At 49.5% G+C, this 15317-nt stretch overlaps 1 protein-coding gene across 1 annotated transcript in view; it reads right to left on the bottom strand.

Moving 5' to 3' along the window:
- The window catches only part of SCD5 (stearoyl-CoA desaturase 5), a 33296-nt gene extending 18877 nt beyond the window's left edge, over positions 1-14419 (bottom strand). Inside the window, exon 1 of the mRNA XM_065689445.1 lies at positions 14100-14419. Coding sequence (XP_065545517.1) covers positions 14100-14259 — 160 coding nt within the window. The 5' untranslated portion in view covers positions 14260-14419. The remainder of the gene's footprint in view (positions 1-14099) is intronic.
- Between the last annotated feature and the right edge of the window lie 898 nt (positions 14420-15317).

The raw sequence follows: 15317 nt of genomic DNA, 5'->3' as shown, positions 1-15317 counted from the left end.
TGCATAAAAATAAACCACACACAAATCAACTAAACCAAGAAACCCAACAAGCACTGAGTTCACTCTGCCACCTGAACAGACAATGCTGGCTCCTGAAAGAGATGGGACGACTGGACATCCTTCTTAAGCACAGATTACAAGGAGACACTGTACTGGGTAAGAACGATATGCATGTTACTGTCAAACATAACCTAGTTCCAATCAGTAAACTGCACCTACCTCTGAGGGACAAAACACCAGACATAAATCCAGTAGTGGTGAAACCAGATCAATGGCACATTCACAGTGGTGCCACTGTCAACATATAAAACATCTTTAAAATACAGAATAATGACACATGACCGTTCTCATGGGGCAGTGACACACACAGCCTGGCACCAACCAGTGCCTGCAAACCCTGCCTGCACAGGGGCTGTGAGGAGAGAACGCAGGGCAGCAACAGCGAAGGGAATTGGTCCTTGCCAGTCCCACTGCTGACTTCTCCCTCACACATGGCTAAAAACCTCACAGTCCCTTGCAGAACTAAGGGACCTGGACACTACACTATACCAGAGCAAGGTGACTACTTTGAACCTAACACAAGTCTGGAGAGCCATCCTCCTCGCAGCTTGGTTTAGGTGAGTTGTACCAAATACAGACCCCCCCACAGTCCCATTTTCCAGAGACACTTTGGGGTTAGGCAAGTTTTGTGAACATTTGAGCTTTTTCACATGTTGCAAAATGCAACAAATGCTTTCCTGAACCTGATGCAGCAAATCACCGACTCAATTTTAAGTCAAGTGATTACAAATCTTAGGTCAGCCAGCATGGAGATGTACTAAAGTGCCAGGAACTCCCAGACTACCTCTGTCTCACCTGGTCTCACCAGGACCAACGTGTCAGGGAAAGAGCTGGCCACTTCAAACAGGACAGGTTACATACCTCACAAGATCAGAACAGTAGCTCACCTAGCCCAGCACGCTTTGCCAAGGGGGGCAAAGGAGCTGCTATCCAGAGGACACAAAAAGAAATAAATAAAAAAGGGGAAAAAAGACCACACAGGCCACATACTGTTGCAGGAACAGTACCTGCACACTGGTAGACTTCAAGATGTGGCATTTTACACAGAGTATGTGCAAAGTAATTACCAAGGCTGGAGGCTGTCCCAGAGTTGTTATCACACTCGCTTTTACCAGGAGGATGACAGATCTTGGATAAAGACAGCCTTCAAGGGTCAGAGCCTTCGTTTTATGTCTTGGTCTGAGGATATCAGCCCCATTTACTCCTGTGCTGGTACAGCACCCAGTGCAGACAGCTTGGAAAAAGCTATACAAACACTGCTCTCTGCTAGGATGGGCCACTATCACTAACAGATACAGCCCTAACATAGATTTTGGCAGCTGCTGTTCCCATGGCCTCGAGTGAGCAGGTAGGGGACCCCCCACTGGGACTATCAGATCCCTCTTCAGATTGCTGAGCACTTACTCTGTCTCTCCATGGTACCCCACCCAGCAGGAGCTACTGCAGATGGAAAGATCACAAGCCAGCAAAGAAAGACAGGAGCACCAACAATGAAATATGAACCAGAAAAACACCCAGCATGCTCACTGTGGAGACAAACAGGATAGGAGAAATCTGCGTACTCCAACCATGTAAAACATGCTGTCTGAACCTCCTGCTGAAGACCATCTGGTTTCTGGCTGTGGTTGCCCTTCTCCTAAACATTACGTTGCAGCCGCCTCCTGCCCAGCCCCCTGATGTAAAACACCACTCACAACCAACCTACAGCATTATTTTGTATCTGCCCAGAGAGCTGTTCTCTGAGTGGTGTTTACGGCTTTCAGTTGCTATCATGGAATAACATTAGCTCTCCTACTGCCATTCTTTGAGTACAGCTTCAAAACCACGGAGCACCTGGTTCTGCTGGAGGTCTCACTGCCAGGTGACAACATTCTGTTTAGCCTACAACATCTGACAGGTGCCTAGCCCCAGGTCGGAGTGCTTGAAATTATACTCAGCAAAGGCTTATAGGTTTTTGCACACAGTGCCTCTAGCAGTTCATGAATCAGGGGGCAAGATCCAGTGGATACAGGAGTATTTCTTAAGACAATGTGAATTCTAGTGTCACTCACGGCCAAGAAAGCACATCTTCTGCTTGGGGAAGAAAACAAACACAAGGGCTGTGCTTCACCTGTAGATATCTGTTACCTCTTCAACAATAGGGCAGCTAAAAATAACTGACCTTAAAAAGGTTGCATGATGAAGACATCTTGTGCCATGACACCATTTGGTGCAAATACTCTCTCTACAGCCAGAGAAGTCTCAGGAAAACCTTAATGTGACAAAGCCTGGCAAGAAATTTTCATCTTTTTTTTTTTTTCATCCCTGTATATAAAGGGATGACTTATTTGTATAGATAACTATTTGAGGATTACAAATAACAGGGATGGACATGCAGCATTTGTCCATTTCCACACCAGCATTCTACCTCTGCTTATTCAGCCAGATCAAAATGGGTTGCTAGGGAATGTTAATAACTGAGTACATAAAACCTGAGGTCTTCCATCAGGCTACAAGAACAGCATGAGAAATACAAACAGCAAGTTGCTCAAGCACAAAGCGAACATCACAAAGCTGACTGATTGCTATAAATATACAACACTTCTGTATCTTACGGTGAACATTTTTTCCTTTCTAAAAATCGAATTACAGCTGCGTACCCTGCATCTGCCTTCTCCTCCTTGCTTGCAGGTTTTTCCTGTTATTCAGTGGCAGGTTTAGGACTAATGAACCACATCAGCTAACCCAACCAAACCAGTGAAAGCACTTCCACTAGTGTTGTGCCATCCATTTCAGTAGCTGCACCACGCTTGGCCTCTTCTGAACACTTCAGAGACCCTCTGCTCCACTACACATACAAACAGCAGTAGAAGATTCTCTCCCAGTTTAACACAAGGGCTCAGAGCAGAAATGCAGACAACAATTTCATGGTGCCTGGTAACAGAATGCTTTTTTCTGCTATCATTAATGAGGTAATACAAATTTTGGGATATATTTTCTTAAAATGAAGTATCTGCCCTCAGAAATGAAAGCTTTCCTATGCCAAATTAAACCAACACTTGGTCTATCCAAACATCTAATTTACAAATGCCAGCTGATGTCACGCATTGCACAAGTGAGAGGGCCAGGTCCAACATGCATTATTATTACATCTACACTAGACATCAAGTCTTCAGTACAGATCTCTGTCACCCTCCAGGACAACCTTGGAGATCTCTTCCCCCATAGCAGAGAGATGCAAGGAGCAGTAACAGTGCACTTAATCTACATCATCCTACCAAAAAAGCCTCATTTTCTGACCTGGAACTACATTTGCTAGGGAGGGAGAAATTTTCCACCTCAGTCCCTAAATTGCTGCCAAGAAGAAATGCTGAATTAGTGCTCTGGCTCTGGGAAGGAAACACTTCTGTGCTAGCAGACTGAGTCAATTGGCCAACCCACTGCTCGCTGAGCCCTGCTAACTATCAAACGCTGGCATCAAAAGCACCTTGGGATGGATTCAAACTAGCAACAGAGAGATAAAAAGCACCAACATGCAGCAGCACCAGTTCCCTGAGTCCCCCACCTTGCAGTGCATGCCAGCTCTCATGAGGAGCTGCGCATTCCTGTGCAGACCAAATGTGTGAAATCTCAGGCCAGAAGCAGGTTCATCTATAATTAGATGTACTTATTCTCTGAGCTACTCTAAATTGAACCAAGAGAGAAAGAGATAAAAGGAAGCACATCAAAGACGGAGAGAAAGCAGAGCTTTAGTGACACAGAGGAGTTCAGATGAGGCCCTTCTCCTGCCCCTCTGTGTCCCAGTGGAGGAGCTCCAGGAGAAGCCATCTGTTGCATCCTCTTGGCCCTGCCATCACCAGCTCATGAAATCCAGGCCATCTCTGCTTGGACACATATGCCTGTTACGCGTTTTCAGGAACACTCCTCAGAGCCAGCCCTTTTGGCTGAGTATACAAAAGACTTTATTCCGGTTGGAATAGCAGAAACATTCACATTGACAAATGCAGCCAACGTGACACAAATAAAGCCAATAAAGCAATGGAAATCATGGCTGACAGCAAATATTCCATCTAATCCTAAAATTCCCCTAGGAAGAAAACACAGATTCCCTGAACTCCCCAGCAACTGAAGATTGCCTTAAGATGCTGAACAGTTTATGTATATTTTTAGATCAAAAGAGGAGGCTGGAAGATGCTCTGGTTTCTCTGAAATTTTTGATGATACTTATGTGTAGCCTCTCTCAGCTCCTTTGAGTCCTGCGTCATCACTAAACCACGGGCAGCTTTTACTTCTCTCCCAGTGACCTCACTGCTGTTCTCAATCCGGCTAGGGCTCTGGTGGTTTTAAAATGCTCTATAAATGCCAAGGAAGAATTAATGCCAATTTTGTCTCTTTTTTCAAGGACGGAGCAAAGAAATAGTGCCATTAGCATGGCACTCAAGAGCCCTGCGTTCAGTATGCAGCTCTGCCTCAAGGAAGAAGGATTAGATGTTTAACACTCCTGCCCATCACTGGCCAAAGCTGGGTGATGGCAGGGGAATGGCTTCATCCGACTGTTCACACTCGGCATGCTGGCAAGACCACCCAAAGCACAGTCAGGGAACAGCAGCTTCTGGGCTATTAGAAACAAAGATGAGGTGTGCTACATACTCATGATTTGGGCAAACTGAAAGCTTCCACCTTTTACGATCTTTAGGCATGGGGTATAGGAAAGGAGCAGAGCTTATCAGCTTATCAATCCACTTCCGAACTACCAGGCCTCCAGGCACAATTCCCTGGGGAGGTAGCAGCACCTTTGTTGCAGCTCCCTGTTTACAGGATTCATTGCATAGAAGAGACCCTGCTCCAACCTCCTAGGCCAGCCAGTGGCTGCTGAAGCAGAGCTCTCCTGGTTTTGACTTCTCAAGACTTCAGACTCTGGATGATGTAGCTGCTCATCTGTATCACTACATCTTGTCCAGATGCTTTGTGCCTGCTTCACTTGTATGCTGACAGCTCCTAAACCTTTTCCTCCACTTTCCAAAACCAACCAGAGCTCATACAAAAGCCTGTGGCAAAAAAATGGCCTCTCCCATTTGAACTTCAGAGCTGAGCTGCAAATGCCACACACCATAAAAATCAGAAAGCACAAGCCTCTTGCATCCAGCAGAATATGTAGCAGGCAGGTCAGTTACCCAGGGCCATCAGGTTAGAGGACGGTGCCAGATGAATGAGTGGTCCCTGTGCCCCTCCAGCCCAGCTCTGGTCCTGCAGTGAGCTCTAGCACAGGGAGAAGGCCCACACGCCGAGTCTCTACCTTCACCTACTCAGCAAGATGTTTTTCATGTCATCCACTTCCCCACCACCACCTGTGTATACACTGTATAAGGAGGCCAGCTTTCATCTGCCTGCTGAATAGTGGCCAGGCAGTTTTCAGCCAACTCAAGCACACAAGTCTATCCCTCCGCATCAAAGGCAGGAGCCAAATACAGCAGAAAAGGAGAACCTTGCTATGGCTCCTTCAAGGAGGTCTGACTGCACTTGCATTTCTCCCTCGCTGCAGCCGAGTCCAACTGACTACAGCAAAGGAAGGAGTAGCTAAGAGTGAAAATTAACATCTATGACCACCTGTAATGAAGCAACTGATTGCTTCAGTTGACCATATAGGTCCTATTTTCCACACCAACAGCCAAATGTATTCTGGAAATAAGTTTTAACCTCATGGTTAACTTCTGGCCAAAAGAATTATTAAAAGGCAAACCCCTTTCTTATACCCTCAATCCCCCATAAAATATGGAGTTTCTGACATTTTCAGACATGCTGCCATTTCCAATGTATGCGCTGTTACCCAGCATCCATACATTTCCCTTCTCTAGTGCCATGCTAATGGCCTTGCCTGAAGCATCACCCAAAGGGAGCAACAGGCACCAAGCAGGAGCTCAGGACTTCTCTCCCTCCACCCCACATGCTGCCAGAGCATAGATAATCCATTTCCAGTCTTTCCCATCAGGACCTGCTTTTGCTGCTCAGCCCAAGCATTTCTCTACATGAGCTGCATCCTCCTGCACCAACTCCTCCCCCTCCATTTATGAAGCACAGGCAGTAAGCCTCACAAACACCTTGTCTCACCCTGGCCTCCAGCTTCTCTCCAACCTCTTGCATGCCCAGGAGGGCACAGGGAGCTTGTCTGTACACCCCAGCCCTGGACTGCAGCAACTGCTGGTTAGAGCAGCACAAACCCCTTCCAGATGCCTTCCCCTTGCTTCTGAAATGCCACCTAAGGTCTGGGCAGAAGCCCCTTCACAGACCCAGCTGTGTGGGCATGATAGGATTCATCCTGTGAACTACTCCAGATGCAAAGTCAGGGTAGGAGCAGCCAAACTGCAGCCCCTTCCACTAACAGCAGGATCTCACAGGCACAGAAGGCACTACAGTGAGGCCTAGCTGGGGAAGATATGAAACACTCAAAAATACAAACTCAGACAAAGAACAAAGCCAAAGAGCCAAAGAACAGAGTTCAATCAAGAAGAGCTCCTCCATTTGCCAAGGCCAGGTTATTTTATTCTGAGCCACTTAGAACATCATCTGAGAAGCCAGTGGCCAAAAATGGGTTGAGAAAGATTCTAATTTCAGACTCCCTCCAGAAATCCCCATCCTCCCAGTGCCGAGGTGCCTGTACAAGATCGATGGCGTGCAGAATTCCTGATGCAAACAACCCTCCCCTCTTTTTCATATCAGCCTTGCTTTACTTAGCACAGTAATTGTTAACGTTGCAGCTCTCTGGTGGGGCAGCACATTTTATTGTTAGCCTAGATGGTAAAAATAAAATCTGATTGCAAGAAATTGCTTGGCTTCAATTATAACATCAGTTTTAATTACAAGTGCAACTGTAATTGCAGGGAGGGAAGGCGGAGCAACACCGCGGAGGATGCATAAATTCTGGCTGGCAAGCCGACATTTTCCAACCCAGCCCTCCCAAGGGAGACAGCAAAGCTTTTGCCTCCTCAACAGCAGTTGCAGCAATCCCAGACAAGTAGGTCTGAATGGCTGCCACTGTTCTGCCTGTTGGCATCTCCTGGAGAAGAAGCATCTGATCTGCTCCCAGCCCCTTGAGGCTTCCTCCAATGCCGACACAATTCTGACCAACGCATTCTCTCTACTTGAAGAGACTCATGCACGGAAACTCCACAGAGCCTGTGTACTGCCGTCCCCATCTCCACTTCCTTTGTCTTTTGTACCCAAAGACAACAAGCTAGAGCCACAAATCTTTCCTGCCTCCCCAGAGCCTGCCTGGAGAGCTAGAGGGCTAGGGCTGGAAGAGGCATCTCACACTTTCGCAGCCCTTGGCTGGGCTTCTGTATATGACACAGGCTGAGGATACCAACAAACCACCCCTGCTCTTTCCTTCGTGGGGCTGCTTCAGGGGGGTGCTTCTCCCAACCCCTCAATGCCAGGGAGCAGCCTGCTGTCCAGTTCAGCAGGTATAGAGGCAGGGATTATGACCTTTACTGGATCCAGCCCTCATCTCTGTCCCCATCACACAGGTCAAAGGGAAAATATATTTAAGGTTCTTCTGGTTTGTCTGGAGCATGACTCAGAGCAGCCAAGGGCCCAGAAGTGCCTTGTGCAAGATGAACATCCCACTGTACAAACACTAACAGCTTCACTACTCACCCATTCATGCTGCCCAACTGCAAGAACCCGTTAGGATTGCCTTGAACCCACCTCCTAAGAACAATAGGACCAAAGGGCCATCACATACATCCGTGGCAAGCTCTGTGCCCACAGAGATTTTTTTTCCCCATTTCCTTATCATGTTCACAGTGACCATGTGACATACAGCATGGAAAACAGAGGGAAACAAAACAGAGCACCACCAACGCACTGGGGATGAAATTAAGACGGGGAACAAAAATACATACTTAAAGCTGAACATCATGAACTTCACAGACAAGACCTTAAGGAATCACTTCCAGCAATAGTTAAAACAAGAATGCTGGGGAAAGAAAACATCTGGGGGGTGTGAGTATTCTCTACAGTACAGCATCTAAGAGTGGGATCTGGAACAAGCCCAGGACCACTCTCATGTCTTGTGCACTGGTAGGCGGAGGGCATGTTCTGCTCTACAGTGGACACATTTCCCAGACTGTTCCCAGATGCAAAAGCCTAGGGAACAGCATGTTACAGCCACCCCCAGGACACTTGTCACTTCTAAGGATCTCTCCTTAGTACCATTTGGGAAAAGACACTGTTCCTGTCAGAGATGATGGAAGTTCAGCTCTTGATGCTAGGGGGGAAGGAACAAACCAACAACTTGATTAAGAGAGACAGCTGTAAAACTATGTTTTCAAATGGGCTAGGGGAAGAAAAAGCAGTCCAAACTAGCTCTGGAGACAAGCAGGGCTATTCCCCAGTGCTGGTATACATCTCATATATATATATATGGATGGATGCAATTCCTATTCTGAAGGTCCACCTCTTATCAGCTCATCTAGTTGCCAGCTGCTGTCTTGAACTGCTGAAAGCACTGGAGAGCTAGGGGCTGACAGAAAACAAGGCCGGCCTGCTGTATGCCACAGAAACCTCCCAGCGCCGCTCACTGCTGGCACTGTTCTGTGAGCCAGCAGACACCTGGGAGTAAGGTGAGGTAAGGTCCTCGTGTTCACTGAGACCCTCCCACCAAGGTGGTCACATGCACCTCTGCAGAGTTATCTTGGAGGAAAAGCATTTGCTATCCGTTTCCAGACCCAAAACCTTGCCTACAGAATGACCTGTGCATAACGATTTTGCAGGGCCTGGGGGATGCTCCTGCCACAGCAGCAGCAGGAAGAGTAAAAGTAACAGAAGTTTTAATCAAATGCCTCCATTTCAGATCTGTGAAATGGAGACAGTACTTCCACTCTCCTTCGTCTACAGAGATACTGAGTGGAACTTCCTTGGAGCTAGGATGGTTTTGTTTACAGCCACCTGTGCAGGGTTCCTAATGCTGTGCGAAGAAATGGGTAATGACTAAACCCAGTTAATAACCAAAAAGCCTGTAGGTGGCACTCCAGAATACACAAGAAACGTGCAAGACCAATAGAACTTGCATCTGCAGTGCACAACAGCAACATGTGCCTTCTTACATACCAGAAGGGCTGAGAAAGAGGTGATGATCTCTGTGGCACCCTCCAGGCACGACAGTAACCCAAAGTGCTAAAACCACAATTGCTTTCATCTCTCCAGGATCCATCCAGGCAGCAGGACTGGATCCAGACCAGTGCCTGGGAGCAGCTTGCGTTTTGGCAGGGGTGCAGCTGGGCAGCACCACCGCTCCGTCTGCAATCTCAGCTCAAGCGCAGGGGAAAGCTGCGGGTAAGCATGGCACAGGGCCCACCACAGCGGAACATGATCAATCTGGCATTGTCAAGTGCACTAAAACGTCTCCTACATTATGCTAAAACAACAGAAACAAGCCTCCCCTCCCATATGAGCACCATTAGAGCAAGGCCATCCATCCTCCTCTCCTATCCCAGACTCTGGCAAGGTGCACCCATGTGTGAACCAACATCCGCCCCACTATCAGGCAGCTCTGCAAGACATGTCTGAATGATGCAGGGTTTCCGGATGGCCATGCCTAAGCCAGTGTTTAAAGTTGCTAGTACTAGTAATGCTCAACAACCTAAAAGGAAAGGTTTTTAAGCAGGTAAACAGCTTAATCTTTTGTGGGTTTTTCATATTTCCTATAATGCACTTAACTACTCCCACTGCTTCCTCACAAGCCCCCTGTGAAGGCTAAAATGTACCTTTTTCCAGCAAAATCTGAGCCCCTTACACATCATGTAATCCCCCAGAATGGAGTCTTTAAGACAAAGAAGCTACCATGAGCCCATCAAAAGAAACTGTTAGCAGCAGAACCATTGAGTCCCACAGAGAAACATGCCGGTAATTTTCTCTGTACAGGGATCTCAGAGGTTTTTTTCTTTGCTTTCCTAACCCAAACAGACAACCTCGCTGGGACTGCAAGAGGATGGAGCTGGACGGAACAAAGAGGATCCTGGTCAAAAAGCATAATTTAATGCCACATTACAAACTTAGGGGAAAAGCTGTGCACAGGTTCCTAACAAGTTGCCTATGGCAGGAGGTTCAGCATGTCTAGTCGAAAAGAGACCACTGGCAAACCACAGCCACATCCACAGCCCCAGCTGGCCACAAGGACCCTTGTGCACAAGTTCATTCCTGGGGAAGCTGCAAGATGACCCATCATGCCATCCCAGATTTCCGGCCCCGCTGACAGTGAGGTGCTCCCACCTTGCTTCAGGTCCTAATGTGAGTCTGCCAGGAATGGTCATCCCTCCCCTTCATATCTCTCTATAGTGGGTGCTAAGCACCAGGAGCCCGAAGTCCTGCACAAGCAAATGGACAGAAAGACATTAAGGGGAAGGTCCCTGTGCCAGTTCCCTGGGGCTGCACCACGCCTGGGCTTTGCAGGATGCCTGGTGAATAAGGTACATTTCCTCAACAACTCCCACCCCTTTCCAAGCCTCGAAACCCAGAGTGCAGGGATTCCCCTGGGCAGCAGCTGTCAGCTATGAAACAGCACAGACACAAACAGCAAAATACCAAGAGGAAGGAAGGACCAGTTAACATAAGCTGCCTGGCTCTGGATCAGGAAGGAAAGAGGAAGGCAACAGGGTCTTCTCCACAGGCCGCTGTCCCCAACTACACCAGGTTGGTAAAGAGAGAGCTCCCAGTGGGCACGGTCAGGCTGGCAGAGCAGGGGACATTATAAATGCACAGCGCCAGCGGGATTTGCCAGGATGGCTACATGGCTGCCCCATGGCACAGCCCAGAGCTGTTTGATGCCTTGCACATACAATCTGCTGCCTCTTGGGTCAAGGCAGTTCCCAGCTTGTGGAAAATTTTGACATGAGTGATTTTGTTTTGTTCAGCTTGGACTGAAACCAAATTCCAGAGGCGCTGTGAAGGACCCGAAAGCCTAAGTTTTAATCAGTTCATCTGTACATCCCTTGAAAGACAATTCCCAGCACCCCTTGGGTGAGGTGGCTGCACCACCCAGAACACTGTTTGGGATCCCTTGTGCAACCCTGGCTCCATGTGGGGTGCAGGAAGCTTTAACACAGGCCTCAAAGCAGTAGTGTGGGAGACTATGGGAACAGGGGAGCACAGCTATTTCTGAGTAAACAGCCAGCCGAGCCTTCGCTTGGCAGCATTTTTTCATTGTCTATTATATACAGCTGGATGAATGTCAAAAAATTACCAATGGAAATGAGCCCTGCTGAGCAGGCAGTTTGGCTTGAACAGCTGTTTTCTAGGTGGCACAGTGGTATTTCAGCTCCACTTAGCAAGCAGTGGTGAACTGGGGATTACCAACTGCATTCGGGGTGGAAAGAAGGAAAGTAAACCCTGCACAAGAGAGGGCAGCACCAGGTCTACCAGAGTCCCACGGCTGAGAACTCAACAGAAGACTTAGATGCCTTAGGGGAGGAGAAAGTAAAAAGCCAAGCAGGCAATGGTGAGTCATGGGAAGCTGCATCCCTGAGGTCATACCGAGACTTACAAACCACTCTCCGCACACTTGTTCCTGCAGCTTACCCATGGGGGAGCAGTGGTGGGGAACACTGGACAGAGCAAAGCAAGGGCTTGCCCAAGATAACTGGGAAGCTCCCCTCCCAATTCCCAGGCAAGCTTAGGAAGAAAGAGAAAACTATGGACGAATGCAACCAGGGCTGCAGCTCTTCCACCTGCACCCTTCAGCATACACTCATCTCTGCACTTACCTGACACTCCAGCATTACCGAACCTTTCCATGCTCTGCTCCCAAGTCTGTCTGGCAGCCTCACAGCCAGTGTGCACAGGGAAGGAGATGTTCAGAACTGGGACACATGTGATTGACACTTCTTCCTCTGGTTGGCTCCTTCCAGAGTGCAGTGAGGTGGGTTTAACTTAAAAACCAGCAACCCTGCTTTTGTTTATCCTGCAAGAGTCCCTCAGAGTGACCTTGGACATAGGTCTACAGTAGCAAGCTACTTTTGTCTGACATGTTCTGCAGGAGATCCTGTTTTCACCTTGACCTCGGACGGAGACAGACCTCACAGCACCCAGCTGCAAGAGGGGAAGGCAGTGTCCTGCAGGCCGGAGGCAGTACACTCCCTCCCTGCTGCAGAGCCCCTATAAAAACCAGCCGTCAAACCCCCGTAAAAACTCTGTGGTCTGCTTGAGGGTGGCTGTTAAAAATAATGATGTTGAGAAATGGAAGGCTCTCACTTTCAGAAAGAAAGGCATTAAGTTGCAAAGTCGTTGAGACCTGTTTATTATTTAGCATCTGTTTAATTTCAACTAGGGAAAAATACCTTGGAGGACGGAGGGCTGAATTGGTAACACAATCCTTCGGCTCCAGCCTGAGCGAGTCTTGTAATTAAGACACAGTGAAATCAGAGATTATTTCAACTTGTCTTCTTGAAAAGGCAAAAACAGATAAAAAGAAAGCTCACCTCCCCACACGCTATGGGTCCAGAAAGGCTGAAAGCAGACCAAAGGCTGTGTGTTCTGGCCACGCAGCTCCCGCAGGCTCTCCTGATCTCCCCAAACATCAAGCTATGGCCAAGGTAAACAATGAAATCAGACTGAACACAACGAGGAATAGGGAGGGGAGAGGCATAGCATTCACAGAAGGAAACAAACTAAAGCAAAACACAGCCACCCCCCCCAGAGATCTTTTCTGGCTGCGAGTGAGCCAGGTAACAGTACAAACCAGGCAGCCAGTCAAAAACCAGGTCCCCACCAGGGACCCAGAAACAGTTTCCCAATTAAGAAGAGGATGGTGATTGACAGAAGGGTTCATTTTCCAGCTGCAAACAGCAATGGTGGCTGTGCCTAAGGGTTTAAGACAGAGTATCAAAAGCTGAACCAGTGAAAAAAGAGATTTAGGAGTTGCTCAAACAGAAGAAATAAACCTGATTTCTAATGCATTTGGCTGGGGCTTTTTGATTTTTATGTCAATACTACTTGATGGCACCTTAACAACCCGAATTCCCTGTCTGCAAGTTCCCTGCAGCAAAGGCCCTTCTTTCCTCAATTTGCATAGAAGAGTCCCAGACCATTACATTCTCCATTCACTCAAAAGCTCTCCAAAGTGGGTCTTTCACCCAAGGAATTCCACCAGACAGAAGTAGTATTTAATCTGTTATCCTCTTGGCCACCTTCGTGCACACGACCCAATACGTAGTTCTGCCCAGCGAAGGATGATGCTGACATCCATCATCTATTAGCCTCACAAACCCTGAAAAACCTCGCATGGTACTGCAGTACTTCTATGTAGCTCTTCTCCAAGCATCATTCTTTTGGGGAGAAAGGAGGACCTCACTGTAGGATGGAAGTAAAGACGCTGTACTTCATATTCTCTTTCCCAGACCAAATCCTCAGCTAGCAGGAAGAGCACAGCAAGCCGCCTCACCTCAAAAAGCACAGCTAACCTTATTTTCTCCTTACCAGCGTGTTACAGAAGAAAATACATCGCCTTTTAAATCTTACCTAATGAGATGTATTCCTCACCTTCCCCAAGAGACAGAAGGATGGGGTGATTTTCTGCTCACAACTGGAGCAGAGAGATGTGGGTGTTCATAAAGTAACAGCAAGAAGCAGCAAATGGAAGACAAACGCCGTTCTCTGTCAGACCTTAAACCTAACTATCAGCTGCTTGTCTCTTTTTAGTTAAAAAACCCGAGACGCCATCCCACTAACCACCACAATCACCACACACCGCTCACTATAACCGCAAGGAGAGTGCCTCCCGTTTCTACAGCAACCGCGGGCCCGGCGCGGCGCTGGCATCCCGGCAGCGGCCGTGGGGGGCACGGGAACAAAAGCGGCGGAGGCCGCGGGGTGTGCCCGCCCCCCGCCACGCCGAACGCCGCGGTGCGAGCGCACCAACGCACGGAGGTGAACGCAGAGAGGACCAGCCGCGGCTCGTCCCCCACACATTGCCCCCATCGGCCGGGGCCGCACCGGGGTTCCGCTCGTCCGCTCCCCCCCAACCTGTGGCGTGGCGCGGCGCAGCCTCTGTCCGTCCCCGCACTCACCCCAGAGGAGGGTGAGGAGCTGCGCTCGCGGAACCAGGCTCAGAGCGTAGACGGCGCCCAGGTGCAGCAGCCCCATCAGCACCACGTTGCGCCAGACGATGGTCTGCCCGCAGCCCGCCGTGCCCGCCTCGCCGCCGGCCGCCCGCCGGGCCCCGGCCATCTCGCCCGCGGCGCGCTAGGGTCGGCGGACCCCGCGCAGCGCGGCAGGGGAGAGGCTAGGGGCGGCCGGGCTGCACCGCATCTGTTGCTGCTGCCGCTGCCTCCATGGAGCTCCCGCGCCGCCGGCTGCGCCCCGCACCGCGGCGGAGGAACAGGAGAGGGCGGGCGGCCGCCCGCCGGCCCTGCATAGCGACAGCCAATGGCGGCCGCGGACGGCCCCGCCCCGCCGAGGGGCCTCCTCACGGGGCGCCCCAATGGCTGTGTCGGTGGTGCCTGAGGGGGAGCGGGATGGAGGCTGGCGTTCGGTGCGGGTCCGCGGTCGGTGGCCGAGGGGAGCAGGCCTCTGCCCACCCTGCGTGCGCCTTTCTAGGCGGCTGTCCCCGGAGGGCGGCAGGCACCGCTCCCGCCGGCTGCCTGAGGGAGTGAGGGCACAAACGCTGTGCGGGAGAAGCAGATTTGAAAGACGTCTGGCTTTGGAAGCCCGTGGAACCTGAGCAAAAGATGCCACCGGTCCTGGGGAGGAGCAGATTCAGGAGCTGGCTAATCAAGTTCACCTGGCTGCTGGTGCCGAATTAAACAAGCATTTCATGGTGTATGGACACATGTCACGGACAAGGTTACAAGGATTCTCATGAGAAAAACATGCAACAAAAAGACCAGGTGTCTTCTTTCACATCATAGAATGATTAGGGTCTTAAGACCATCTAGTTGATGACCTTAAGTGTTAAGATCATCTAGTTCCAATGCCTCACCCTAGACCATGTCACCCAAGGCTCTGTCCAACCTGGCTTTGAACACTGCCAGGGATGGAGCATTCACAACTTCCTTGGGCAGCTCATTCCAGTGCCTCACACTCGCACAGTAAAGGACTTCTTCCTTATATCCAATCTAAACTTCCCCTGTTTAAGTTTTAACCCGTTACCCCTTGTCCTGTCACTACAGTCCCTGACAAAGAGTCCCTCCCCAGCATCCCTATAGGCCCCCTTCAGATACTGGAAGGCTGCTATGAGGTCTCCACGCAGCCTTCTCTTCTCCAGGCTGAACAGCCCCAACTTCCTC

Source organism: Lathamus discolor, chromosome 1 (assembly GCF_037157495.1).
Source record: "Lathamus discolor isolate bLatDis1 chromosome 1, bLatDis1.hap1, whole genome shotgun sequence".
In the NCBI taxonomy this organism is placed as follows: domain Eukaryota; kingdom Metazoa; phylum Chordata; class Aves; order Psittaciformes; family Psittacidae; genus Lathamus; species Lathamus discolor.
Note: the sequence above shows the minus strand (reverse complement) of the source record. Positions and strands in the feature narration are given on the sequence as shown.